This window comes from Mustela putorius, unplaced genomic scaffold (genome assembly GCF_011764305.1).
Source record: "Mustela putorius furo isolate JIRA1106 unplaced genomic scaffold, ASM1176430v1.1 tig00000174_pilon_pilon_pilon, whole genome shotgun sequence".
Classification (NCBI taxonomy): Eukaryota; Metazoa; Chordata; class Mammalia; order Carnivora; family Mustelidae; genus Mustela; species Mustela putorius.
The window spans coordinates 4272101-4285123 of NW_025421304.1; the positions used below are offsets into that span (position 1 = coordinate 4272101).

Sequence of the window (13023 nt, forward strand, 5' to 3'; positions counted from 1 at the left end):
CTGGTTTAAAAAACAAAACCATAAAATAATGAACCTTAGAGGTATGATAACTGTTACTAATTTAATTTATTCTAACAAATTCTAGATGAACATCTGTCTTTTATAGTCAGACCAAAGGTAAAAGATAAAAAAAAGACTGTCAATATAGATCAAATCATCACACTGTACACCTTAAACTCATCAATGTTATTTATTACATTTATGTTATTATATATTTCAACTCAGCTGGATAACAGGTAAAAGATACAAAGATAAAATTCTAAAACATGTAAAAAGTTAAAAAACATATAACCAATAACACATCAGTAATTTTTAAAATTATGTCTGTGACTCAAAAAAGCAGAGATAAATGTCCTGCATTTTTTTAATTTTTATTTTATTTTTTTAAAGACTTTCTTTATTGGAGAGAGAGAGAGCTCATGAAGGCAGAGGAAGAGGGAGAAGCAGACTCCTTCCCAGGATCCTGGGACTTGATCCCAGGATCCTGAGATCATGACACAACACAAGCCAAAGGCAGATGCTTAACCGACTGTACCCCTAGGCACTCCATCTCCTCTATTTTTAAAATATTCATGATAAAATACAAAAGCAAGGTTTCATGTTTACAATATGCTGTGTCTTTGTAAGAAGGAGAGGTAAATATGAATACATGTATATTCTGTTCATAAAATAAAAGAAATAAATGACGGCAGAAAAAGCAAAACAAATACAAGTTATGACCTACAGGAAGCCAAGAATAGAAGAGGTGGGGATGAAAACCAGACTTCTCTGAATTCATCTCGATATAGAGCAGTGTCATTAGAAACCAAGATTTTCATCATTAGAGGGTACAGATGTAAAATAAAAAGTTAAATCTGACTTGAAGATATCAATAAGAATTCAAGACTTTCCAAAGGCATTTATTTCCTAACTCTGCTTACTGAAAGGGCCTAAAAGCAATGACATCTAAAGACTTCTGGTCCTGGGTGCCTGGGCGGCTCAATGGGTTAAAGCCTCTGCCTTCAGTTCGGGTCATGATCTCAGGGTTCTAGGATCGAGTCCCGCATTGGGCTCTCTGCTCGGCGGGGAGCCTGCTTCCCTCCTCTCTCTCTCTGCCTGCCTCTCTGCCTATTTCTGATCTCTCTTTGTCAAATAAATAAAAAAAGTCTTTAAAAAAAAAAAATTCCAGTCCTAGGTACCAAGTGGCAGGTGAACAGATGTTCACATTAATATCCTATTTTTCTAAATATCTGAATATTTTTATAATAAATAGTTGGGGGGAAAAAGAACAGTGGGCCACTCTCGTTGCAGGTCATGGCAGAGTGGTTTACATGGACTAACCCACTTGCAAGTAACAATGATCAGCCCAGGAAAAAATACGAAATAATAAACACAAAGGCACTGAAGAGAACAGAAACCACAGGGACTGGATGCTTTGCCAAGAGGATCGGCCAAGAGGATGGGAGATCCACATTTCCTCACAGCTTTTCCAGTCCAGGAGGAAGGGCTGCAACTCAGGCAGAAAGCCACTGTGTGTGCGGCTTGAGGAACCAGAGAAGGGAGTTTGGGGGGCTACAGCTGTACGTTGAGGGGAGAAATTCTGAAAGAGCCCCAAGGGGAGAGCCAAGTTCTCGGCAAGCCTGTATGGCACAGTGAGCCCCACAATCCAGGGGAAAGCGACCCTGAGAAGGTGGACAGAAACACCACAGTTTTGGCTGCTGCCCCTGAGAATGGCAAACTCGTAGCATGTCACCTCCCCAAACCTCTGCACAGAGAGGCCCTTCCCAGGGATGACACTCACCCCCTCAAAATGCCTGCCTGGGGAAGCTCAAGGCCACCAGGAGAAGCCACGGTCTGTTCTAGGCGGCTTCGGACAGAGACCCTTGACCTTCCTGTGAGCATTTCCTCAGAAGGGCTGACAGGTGCCAACCCTCCCCATCCCTTTGAGATGTGTCTGTACCTCCTGCTACTCAGGAGAACCTGTGGAGGGCCGGAGGCTGTGGTGGCCACCTGGGACCTCCTTCCTCGGAGGGCAAGCCCTGACCAGTCCCTGATCCCAGTATCCCTGGAGCCCCTCCCCTCCTCTTCCTCAGTCTTCCCTCAAAATGCTCGGCCCCCTCTAGCCTTCCCCAGCTCCTCTTGCCACTGCCGGCAGCTAATGTTCTGACCAATGTCTGCTTTTGTCTGTCTTTGGCAGCCATCACTGGGAAACCGTCTGCAGCAGGAGTCCGGCCAAATTCAAGAGGCTCAGTAGGCACCTCGGCCTCTCCCGGGAAACCGCTGACGGCCATGCCTGTGAACTCCAGCCCGCACTGCTGGACAAGCACAGTGTGCTCCGGCAAAAGCAGACGGGGCCTGAGGAGTGTAACCCAAGCCTCCCGGACCGCACCACGAGCAACCAAAGCGCAGGTCAGCCGGCACTCTTCACCGTAACTGCAGTACCCTGCGTGCAGATACCGGCCATGTAAGGAGATGGAAACGTGACGTGTGGCCAAGGACAAAGGCAGTCGTCAGACGTGGACCCAAGACCACCCAGAAGTTGACATGAACAGGCAAGGCCGTCAAAGCAGCTGCTAGAAATAGGCTGAGTAACTTAAGGACAAGATGGTTGTAGTGAGTCTCTGTGTTTCCTAAAGAGGAGAATCTCATGGAAAAAGTGGAAATTATATTAAAAAAAAAAAAAAAAAAAAAAACCCTAGGGAAAAGGTAATTCCAAAGAAGTAAAACATACCTCCCCCCAAAAAAGTTAGTAGTGGTGTGCTCACTACTACTATTTGACATCATACTGGAGGCCCTACTTAGTATAATGAAGTAAGAAAAAGGTTGTTAGCAAGCCTGGAAATGAAGAAAGAAAAGGGTCTCTATTTGCAAACAATATCTCCATAGAAAATCCTAAGGAATCTACAAAAAAGCATAGAAGGTCACATAATACATTCAACCGTACATCTATAGTCCAGCAATGAAAACTGGAAATTTAAATTAAAAAACAGCACCATTTTCAATAGCACCAAAAAACAGGATTACTCAGGAATGAGCCCAACAAAATATGTGTTGAAAGGTACAAAAACTAATCAAACAGACCAAGGAAGGCCTCTTTAATGCTAGTATACTGTGTTCATGGACTAAGATGTTGATTTTTCCCACAAGGATTCATAAATACAACTCAGTTCCAACAGGAATTGAGAAATCAACAAACTCATTAGGAAATTCTTACTGGAAAGGCAAAAGGAACTAAAATGGCCCAAATACTTCTGAAAAAGAACACAGTTGGAAGACTCATACCACCTGATTTCAAGATTTATTAAAAAGCTGTAGTAATCATGGGGCGCCTGGGTGGCTCAGTGGGTTAAAGCCTCTGCCTTCAGCTCAGGTCATGGTACCAGGGTCCTGGGATCCAGCTCGGCAGGGAGCCTGCTTCCTTCTCTCTGCCTGCTGCTCTGCCTACTTGTGATCTCTGTCAAATAAATAAATAAAATCTTAAAAAAAAAAAAAAAAAAAGAACAGGACTCCTGGAGACATAAGCTAACAGCCCAGAAACAAAGCCACGTGTATATGGTCAACTGAGTCTTGATAAAGGCACAAGAGGAGTTCAGCAGAGAAAGGGTAGCTTTTAATAAATGATGCAGAAACAATTAACTATCTGTAGCCACAAAAATTAAATTGGATCTATTTTTCATTCTAGATAAAAAAATTAACTCTATATATCTAAATGTAAAATATAAAACTATAAAACTTCTAAAAGAATACATGGGGGAGGGACGCCTGGGTGGCTCCGTGGGTTGAGGCCTCTGCGTTCTGCTCAGGTCATGCTATCCAGCCCCGCATTGGGCTCTCTGCTCAGCGGGGAGCCTGCTTCCCCCGCCCCCTGCCTGCCTCTCTGCCTACTTGTGATGCTCTCTGTCAAATAGATAAATAAAATCTTAAAAAAAAAGAAGAAGAAGAATACATGGGGGAAATCCTTGTCACGATGGGTTAGACAAAGATTTTCGATGTAACACCAAAAGTTTAATTTGTACAAGCAAAAATTGGTAAGTTGGACCTAATCCAAATTTTAAATTTTGCCTGCTGAAAGACATTGTTAAGAGAAAGGAAAGTCATAAACTGGGAGAAAATATTTTCAATCACATTCAACTTCAAAGAACTTCATCCACAATATAAAGGCTAAAAACGCAGTAAGAAAATGACCAAGTAGAGAAATGGACAGATCCGAACGGACACTTGACCCAAAAGGATGGAAGGACGGCAAGCAAACCCATGCAAAGATGATTAGCATATCATCCATCATTAGAAAATGCACATTAGGGGGCGCCTGGGTGGCTCAGTGGTTATGCTTTTGCCTTCAGCTCAGGTCATGATCGCAGGACCCTGGAATCGACTCTCAGCTCTGTGGGGAGCCTGCTTCCTCCTCCTCTCTCTCTCTGCCTGCCTCTCTGCCTACTTGTGATCTCTGTCAAATAAATAAAATCTTGGGCGCCTGGGTGGCTCAGTGGGTTAAGCCGCTGCCTTCGGCTCAGGTCATGATCTCAGGGTCCTGGGATCGAGTCCCGCATCGGGCTCTCTGCTCAGCAGGGAGCCTGCTTCCCTCTCTCTCTCTCTCTGCCTGCCTCTCCATCTACTTGTGATTTCTCTCTGTCAAATAAATAAATAAAATCTTTAAAAAATAAATAAATAAATAAATAAATAAAATCTTAAAAAAAAAAAGGAAAATGCACATTAAAACCACAAGAAGATACCACTACACAGTGAACACTACCAGAACAGCTAAAATCTATAAAACTGACCCTATCACATATTACATGCTGGTGAGGATGCAAAACAACTAGACAATTTTTAAAAAGATTTTATTTTTTTTTAAAGATTTTATTTATTTGACACAGAGAGAGAGATCACAAGTAGGCAGAGAGGCAGGCAAGGGCGGGGGGGCGGTGGGGGTGGGGAAGCAGGCTCCCTGCTGAGCAGAGAGCCCGATGGGGGGCTCGATCCCAGGACCCTGGGATGACCTGAGCTGAAGGCAGAGGCTTACTTAACCCACTGAGCCACCCAGGCGCCCAAGATTTTATTTTTAAAGTAATTCCTACACTTCACTTTTTAAGCACTTTCTACACATCAAACTCACAACCCCAAGGTCAAGAATCCCAATTCCAGGCGCCCTGCAGAAAGAACTCTTACACATTGCCAAAGGGAACCCATAATGGTATGGTCACCGTGGAAGATTTTCTCATGAAGTTAAACAGGTAATCCAAGCCTAGTTATGTATCCATGAAATGGAACTTGGGTTCACACAAAAACCTGTCTGTAAAGGTTAGAGTGGCTTTATTTATAATCGCCCCCAACTGGAAACAACTCAAAGGGCCTCCAGCTGGTGACTGTACAAACTTGCATGTTCTTTCAGTGGAGGACTGCTCAGCAGTAAAAAGGAAGCCATCAAGACTCACACAACCACCTAGGCAGGTCTCAAATGCACCCACTAAGAGAAGCCTGACGGGGAGGCTAGCCCCACAGCATGATCAGCATGATTGTGTACCCACCCACATTTCCAATCGTACAACATCCTAGAAAAGACAAAGCTAACAGGGAAGATAAAGATCAGTGGTTCCAGGGGATCTAGACTGGGGCAAAGAAAGGACTACAGAGGAGCGAAAGGTAATGGAGGGGTGAGGGAACTGCTCTCTACTTTGATTGTGGTGGTGGTAACAGGACTGTATGATTTTTCAAAATGTAACAGAATTCTACATGAAAAATGATGAAGGTTACCATATATAAATCGTACCCCAATTTAAAAGATAGTTTATGGGGACGTCTCGGTGGTTCAGTGGGTTAAGCTTCTACCTTCAGTTCAGGTCATGATCTCAGGGTCCTGGGACTGAGCCCTTGCATCAGGCTCTCTGCTCAGCAGGGAGCCTGCTTCCTCCTCTCTCTCTGCCTACTTGTGATCGCTGTCAAATAAATAAATAAAATCTTTAAAAAAAATAAAAAATAGTTTATGTGTTTAAAAAAAAAAAAAAAAAGAAGCAGGCCTGGGTGGCTCAGCCAGTTAAGCGTCTAACTCCTGGTTTTGGCTCAGGTCATGATCTCAATCTGTGAGATGAAGCCCCACCTCCAAGGGCTCTGAGCTCAGCAGGGAGTCTGCCTGAGCTTCTCAATCTCTGCCCCTTTCCCCACCTGCATTCACACATACCACTCCATAAGTAAAAATCTTAAAAGAAAAAAAAAATAGGTGCAGCAAACACGGCAAAATGTTAAAATATTTGACAAAGCTACTTACCTTGGTGGATTTCCAGGTGTTTATATTTTTTATATTTTTATATAAAAAAATATATATTTATATATATTTTTTATATGTTTATATTTTATATTTTTGTATGTCCAGCCTATTTTCTAATAAAAAGTTAAGACTTAACTATGTTTAATCACAGGAATGGTTTTAAAAGCTTCTTGTCCTCTGATGTGATATTGCCCATGCAGTAGTTTTACTAAAAATGCCTAACCTAAACATAATTATGAAGAAACAAACAAATCTGAACCGAGTGATATTTTGCAAAGCAACTGCCCTTGTTTTTCATAAATTTCAATGACATCAAAGACACAAAAAAGCCAGGGAACTGACCTAAATTAAAGGAGACTAAGAGGCCATGACAACTAAATGCAATGTACAATTTTCTTTAAAGATTTTATTTATTATTTGACAGAGAGAGATCACAAGTAGGCAGAGAGGCAGACAGAGAGAGAGGAGGGGGGAAGCAGGCTCTCCGCTGAGCAGAGAGCCCAATACGGGGCTTGATCTCAGGACCCTGAGATCATGACCTGAGCCGAAGGCAGAGGCTTTAACCCACTGAGCCACCCAGGTGCCCCCAAAGTACAATTTTTGATTGGATCCTGGAGCACAGAAAACAAGTTTGAGAAGACATTGAGACAAATGGAGAAATTTGAACACAGACTATGTATTATGGTACTGGATCAATGTTAAATTTCTCAAGTGTGATAATTACATCATGATGATATAAGAGAAAGTCTTGGTTCTTAGGAAATACATGTGTAAGGATTTAGAGTTCTAAACTCATTCTCAAATGGGTCAGCAAAGAGTAATTTCCTATATATCTAACAAGTAATTTCCTATATATCTATTTATAAAGAAATATGCAAATAAAATATTAATAATTAGGGTATAGAGCATATGGTTATTCTCAATATGGTTTTTGTGACTTGTTTTTTATCTGAAAATCTTCAAAATATGAAGTTGGAAAGATGCTTAAAATTTTTTTAAGGCATTATAGATCCTTTGAAGTTACATCTATATGTATATATATATATATATATATATATATTTTTTTTTAATTTGCCTCTAAAACCTCAAAACTTAGGCCAGGTTTGGTTTTACCAACTAGGAGAATGTGAGCTTTACTGGGAGGGGATGGATGCCCTAGGATGGGGAGCCTCTCACCTCTGAAACTGGCTGCTTCCAGCCAAGCCTATAAACCAATACCGGCCACAGTGTAATCACCCTTACACATTTTCTCCCCTGTTATGTCTGTTGTATTTCCATTAGAAAAATATCACCTATAGGGATGCCTGGGTGGCTCAGTTGGTTAAGCAGCAGCCTTCGGCTCAGGTCATGATCCCAGCGTCCTGGGATCGAGTCCCACATCGGGCTCCTTGCTCAGCAGGGAGCCTGCTTCTCCCTCTGCCTCTGCCTGCCATTCTGTCTCTGTGCTCACTCTCTCCCTCGCTCTCTCTGATAAATAAAATCTTAAAAAAAAAAAAAAAGAAAGAAAAATATCACCTATATAAAATTTTGGTCCACTTTCTTCTCCTTTATCCCTGCCATTCAAACTTGAATACTTAAATTTTATTCAAATAAATGCAGAATCATTTATCTGGCAAGATAACTAAATATTTCATGTCATTACTAGGATTTAATCAAATTAGGTATACTCTATTATTTCTCAGGTATGATTAACCCATCTTTTGTTATTTCCTTCATTATTTGTTATTTCCTTTTATGTCTTTACTTCCCTGAGTAAAAATGTCATGAGTGTCATATCCCACATTCGGTAGTATCTATGTGTCCAAGTGTAATTTATAACATCATCTAATCTTTAATTTCTGTTCAAGTTCCCTTAGTGTGTGGTATTTCCGTAATAACTCCACATATTAGTCAAACTTAACCTCTTCAACATCGATTGTAAAAATTAAGATGTTAATTTTATTTTTTTTTCTAAGATTTTTTATTTTATTTATTTGTCATAGAGAGAGAAGCAAGAGCAAGCACAGGCAGACAGAGTGGCAGGCAGAGGCAGAGGGAGAAGCAGGCTCCCTGCCAAGCAAGGAGCCCGATGTGGGACTCGATCCCAGGACGCTGGGATCATGACCTGAGCCGAAGGCAGCCGCTTAACCAACTGAGCCACCCAGGCGTCCCTAAGATGTTAATTTTAAAACGCTGTGACAGGGGCACTTGGGTGGCTCAGTCACTTAAGTGTCTGCCTTCGGCTCAGGTCATGACCCTGGGGTCCTGGGGCGGAGCCCTGCATCAGCTCCCTGCTCAGTGGGGAGTCTGCTTCTCCCTCTTTTTCTGCCTGCCACTCCCCCTGCTTGTGTGCTCTCTGTCAAATAAATAAAATCTTTTTTTTTTTCAAATAAATAAAATCTTAAAATAAAATAAATAGCTGTGATAATTCCAAACGAAACAGGAAGACCTGACCCACTGACAGTCATGCTGATGCAAGAGGTCCTTGGACCTTTCATCTCAACACGACCTCCTCTGGGCAGGAAAACCACTCTTGAAATACTGTTTGTGGATCCCATGGACAGCACTGAAATCGTTCATGTGAGCCAGGAAATAGCTGCTTTACCCCAGTAGGGATTTCACAAACTGCAGCTTTCAGAATGTTATCCATGTCACCCATTGTCTGCTTAGCCCCTACCACTCCTCCTTGGCACAAGCTGTCCATTTGAAGGGTCCACACCCTACTGTCAACAGTCCTTCTGGAACAAAGCTTGATTCTATGACCAATGACCCTGGGGCTTTTCTGGTGCCAGTCACCCCAACAAAGATGCCATGGCTAATTGTTCTCTCCTGTAGCCCTTCTGCGGGAACAAGCCCATCTACGGGATTCCCACTAGGTCTCACCATACTCTCTGCCTGACTCATTTCCAACATAATGGCACGTTTGCCTGGGCTGCTTTCTTAAGAAATTATTTTCAATCAACACCTTTTTCTTCATGAGATTCATCTTAACAGGCTTCTGATGCTACTTCTGTTATTTCTAAAATCCATTACAACAAATATTAATTGGACATTTAAACAATTTTTAATAATAACTTTGTGGTAAAATACCCATAACATTTACCCTCTTCACCAAATTCAGTGGCATTAACCACATCACCACCATCCATTTCCAGAACTCCTTTCAGCTTGCAAAACTGAAACCCTCACCCTTTATGTAATAATCCCCCACCCGTGTCCCCTCAGCCCCTGAGCAAACCCCCTTCTACTTTGTCTCTCTGAATTTAAGTACTCCAGGAACCTCACAGAAGTAGAATCATACAGTATTTGTCCTTTTGTATCTGGCTTCTTTCACTTAACAAGGGATGGTTCATCCATATTACAACATGTATCAGAATTTTCTTTGTTATTAAGGCTGAGTAGTATTCCATTATATGTATAGACCACACTTTGCTTCTCCATTCATCTCCTGATGGGCACTTGAGGGAAAAATCTGCATCCACGTAAAAGCTAAATTAACCTGGAGAACTACAACTGCAACCTGTAGCACACTTAGGGAACTACTCCTGTATGTATAGAAAATTCGCTGAGGGCCAGTAGATTAAGAGCCGGAAATGTGGACAGAGCAGAGCTGACAGGGTAAAGAAAAGGATCCAAGACAGGGATTGTTTCCCAAATTTGAGACAGGGAGAATCCAACAACTCCTGCCCCCAGTTCTGCCCCGGTGCAACCCTAGTAGAGCCCTGTCTTCCTACAGGCGCAACAGGAGATGCCTGTTTAGAACTGGTGATGGAGAGGGGCTTGCCAGTTAGGTATGAAAAGCCTAAAAAGTCTTGGAGTAAATTCTCTGTAAGAATCAAATGCTTCAGGGCGCCTGGGTGGCTCAGTGGGTTAAGCCGCTGCCTTCAGCTCAGGTCATGATCTCAGGGTCTTGGAATCGAGTCCCGAATCGGGCTCTCTGCTCAGCGGGGAGCCTGCTTCCCTCTCTCTGCCTGCCTGCCTCTGCCTACTTGTGATCTCTCTGTAAAAATAAATAAATAAAATTAAAAAAAAAAATCAGATGCCTCAAACGTCCATGAATCTCTGCTCATATAAATTACCTAAGACCTAAAAAAGGAGCGGGAAAATTGATGGTTTTAATTTTTTTTTAAGAATTTTACTTATTGGGGCACCTGGGTGGCTCAGAGGGTTGGGCCTCTGCCTTTGGCTCAGGTCATGATCTCAGGGTCTTGGGATCAAGCCCCGCATTGGGCTCTCTGCTCAGCAGGGAGCCTGCTTCCTCCTCCTCTCTCTCTGCCTGCCTCTCTGCCTGCTTGTGATCTCTATCAAATAAATAAAAAAAAATTAAAAAAAAAGAATTTTATTTATTTATTTGACAGAGAGAGATCACAAGTAGGCAGAGAGGCAGGCAGAGAGAGGAAGGGAAGCAGGCCCCCTGCTGAGCAGAGAGCCCGATGTGGGACTCAATCCCAGGACCCTGAGATCATGACCTGAGCCGAAGGCAGTGGCTTAAGCCACTGAGCCACCCAGGCGCCCCGAAAATTAATGGTTTTTAAAAATCCATCATTTGCTACGTTCCTCTCCTCCGCCCACAGAAGCATGATTAAAAAACAAAAAAATTTTTTTTGTATTTCCTTTTCCCAGAGACCAAAACCCACCCGTTTGCTCTGGTTTGTAAACTCCTCCCTCCAACTAACCTCGTGAACACGCCCTGCCTTCGGCCTCGTGCCTCTTACCCGCGCGACTCGGAGCTGCAGCTGCCGGCACGCCCCGCCTCCTTCACGCGCTCGAGGACTGCGGTTCGGAGCCCCAGGGCGCACGCGTGGGGAGGGGCCGCCAGAGTCCAGGGGCGCGAGCGAGCAGCTTCCCGCGTGAAGCTGGGAGGGGCGGGTGTGGAGGGGTGGTTGCCACAAGGACCCTGAAATGGGGACACCCTCCCCCCCCAGAGGACCAGCCGAAGGTCCCCGTGTTCAAGGACCGGGGCCCGGGGGCTCTACGCCAGCGCCTCCCAGGACGGGGGAGCGCGGGAGAAGGCGTTACGGTCCATCCTCCCCCGCTAAGGTTGCAGAGTCAGTAAATCCATGATGAGTAACTTTTTACTGAGTCCCAAACAACACCTGGGCACACCTGGAACTGAAATCTCGTGTTGTCGATCTGCAGTCGGGGGTCCGGAACCCCATCCGGCAAGCCCACCCGCGGGTCCGAAGACCGGCGTGAGCAGCCGGGGCGGCCCCTGCGCGGGGAGAGGCCGGCCGGCCGGGGCTGGGCGCTCGCTCACCTTCAGCACCAGCACCTCGAGCATCTTCCCCGCGCGTCGCTCCCGCCGGACGGCCGGCGTGGAGAGACCAGCACCGTCGCGGCCGCGTCCCTTCCCGGGTCTTCCCGTCGTCCCTCACTCGGAAGGCGCTTCGCGGGCAAAACTCGTGGCACTGCCGGCCTCCGCCCTCCGTGGGGGCCCCCGGGACCCGCAGGCCGCTGCACACCAGCCGCGACGCTCCGCACCCTCCCAAAAGGACGCTGCCGGGAGCGCGCTCGCGGCTTGGGCACTGCGCCCCTCCCACGTCCGACCCCTGCCCGGCAAGCCTCGAGGCTTCTAGAAGGCCCGCGAGGCGCCAACGGCCGGGACGGGACAACTGCCGGCCGCCCTGCGCACAGCACCGGGTGCGGCGGGGCGGGGCAGGGGCGCGGGGAGGAGACACGCCCGGGGTGGGGGGCGCGCCGTGGAGGGCGCCGGGCATCACGTGGCTCGCCCCCCACCCGCCAGCGTCTCAAGCGCCAGGAGTCAGCTCGTGGGGCCCGCCTCCACCTGGTGGCCCTAAGGCTGAGAAAGAGGCCCAGCCGGTCACTAATGTGAGGGTGGGGAGTGGGTTGAGGGGGAAGGGGGCTCCTGGCCACATCCCCTCCCCACACCCTCCACCTCAGCCTCCCGCTTTGGGTCCCAGATTTCCTCCCACCTGACCCTTAGCTGGCAGGGCTCCTCCAGATTCTGTCACTCACTGGCCGTTCTGGTCACCAAACTGCAGCCTCCAACGCCTGGCTCTTCCCGGCACGTGTATTGGCACGTGTATTTGTTGCTGCGGCACCGAAGAGTTCTCTAAATTTTAAACACCTGGACGCCTTAGTTTTTCTCACTTAAAAAATGAGACTCACTGCTGTGAAATGTGTAGACCCGGTGATTTACAGACCTGTGCTCCTGGGGCTAATAATATATTAAATGTTAATAAAAAATAATTTTTAAAAAAATGAGACTCACAATTAGATGGGGTCACACCGTTAAATAAAGGGCACCCAAGAAGCACTCAGGGACGGTTAGCTTTTATTACTACCCCAGGAATCTCCCTCCAGCATTTGAATAAGTCAACACACAAGAAGAAACATGAATATTCCTTAAAAATCAAAGGAACCACAGCATAAATAATTAAAAAAAAATTCGGGCCTATGTGGTTTTACAGGTGAATCTTTCAATATCTTGATCGTGAAAAAAATAATTTTTTTAAGCCCACGTGAAGAGGTATTAACTTTCTAATAAGGGAACCAACAAGATGGCAAAAAAAAATTTTTTTTTAAAATTTTGCACCAATTTCTTGAGCATGGCCGTTGTGGGGTTATGTTTTCAGGGAACAGAATGCTCACAAAAGCATCCAGTTTTAAAAGCCTGTTAGATTTTTTAAGCAGCAGAACTGCTTAAAATCTCAGGCAGGAGAGTTGGAGAAGAGAGGTGTGTGGACTTCCAGTAAGGAGGAAAACACAGCTGCTGAGTACATGAGGTTCACCTGTTGATGAACTGTACTAACCAGGCTTCACCTCCAGTGGAGGCATCT

At 45.1% G+C, this 13023-nt stretch overlaps 1 protein-coding gene across 1 annotated transcript in view; it reads right to left on the reverse strand.

Moving 5' to 3' along the window:
• The window catches only part of TDRD12 (tudor domain containing 12), a 70875-nt gene extending 59017 nt beyond the window's left edge, over positions 1-11858 (reverse strand). Inside the window, exon 1 of the mRNA XM_004765216.3 lies at positions 11481-11858. Coding sequence (XP_004765273.1) covers positions 11481-11504 — 24 coding nt within the window. The 5' untranslated portion in view covers positions 11505-11858. The remainder of the gene's footprint in view (positions 1-11480) is intronic.
• Positions 11859-13023: the final 1165 nt, after the last annotated feature.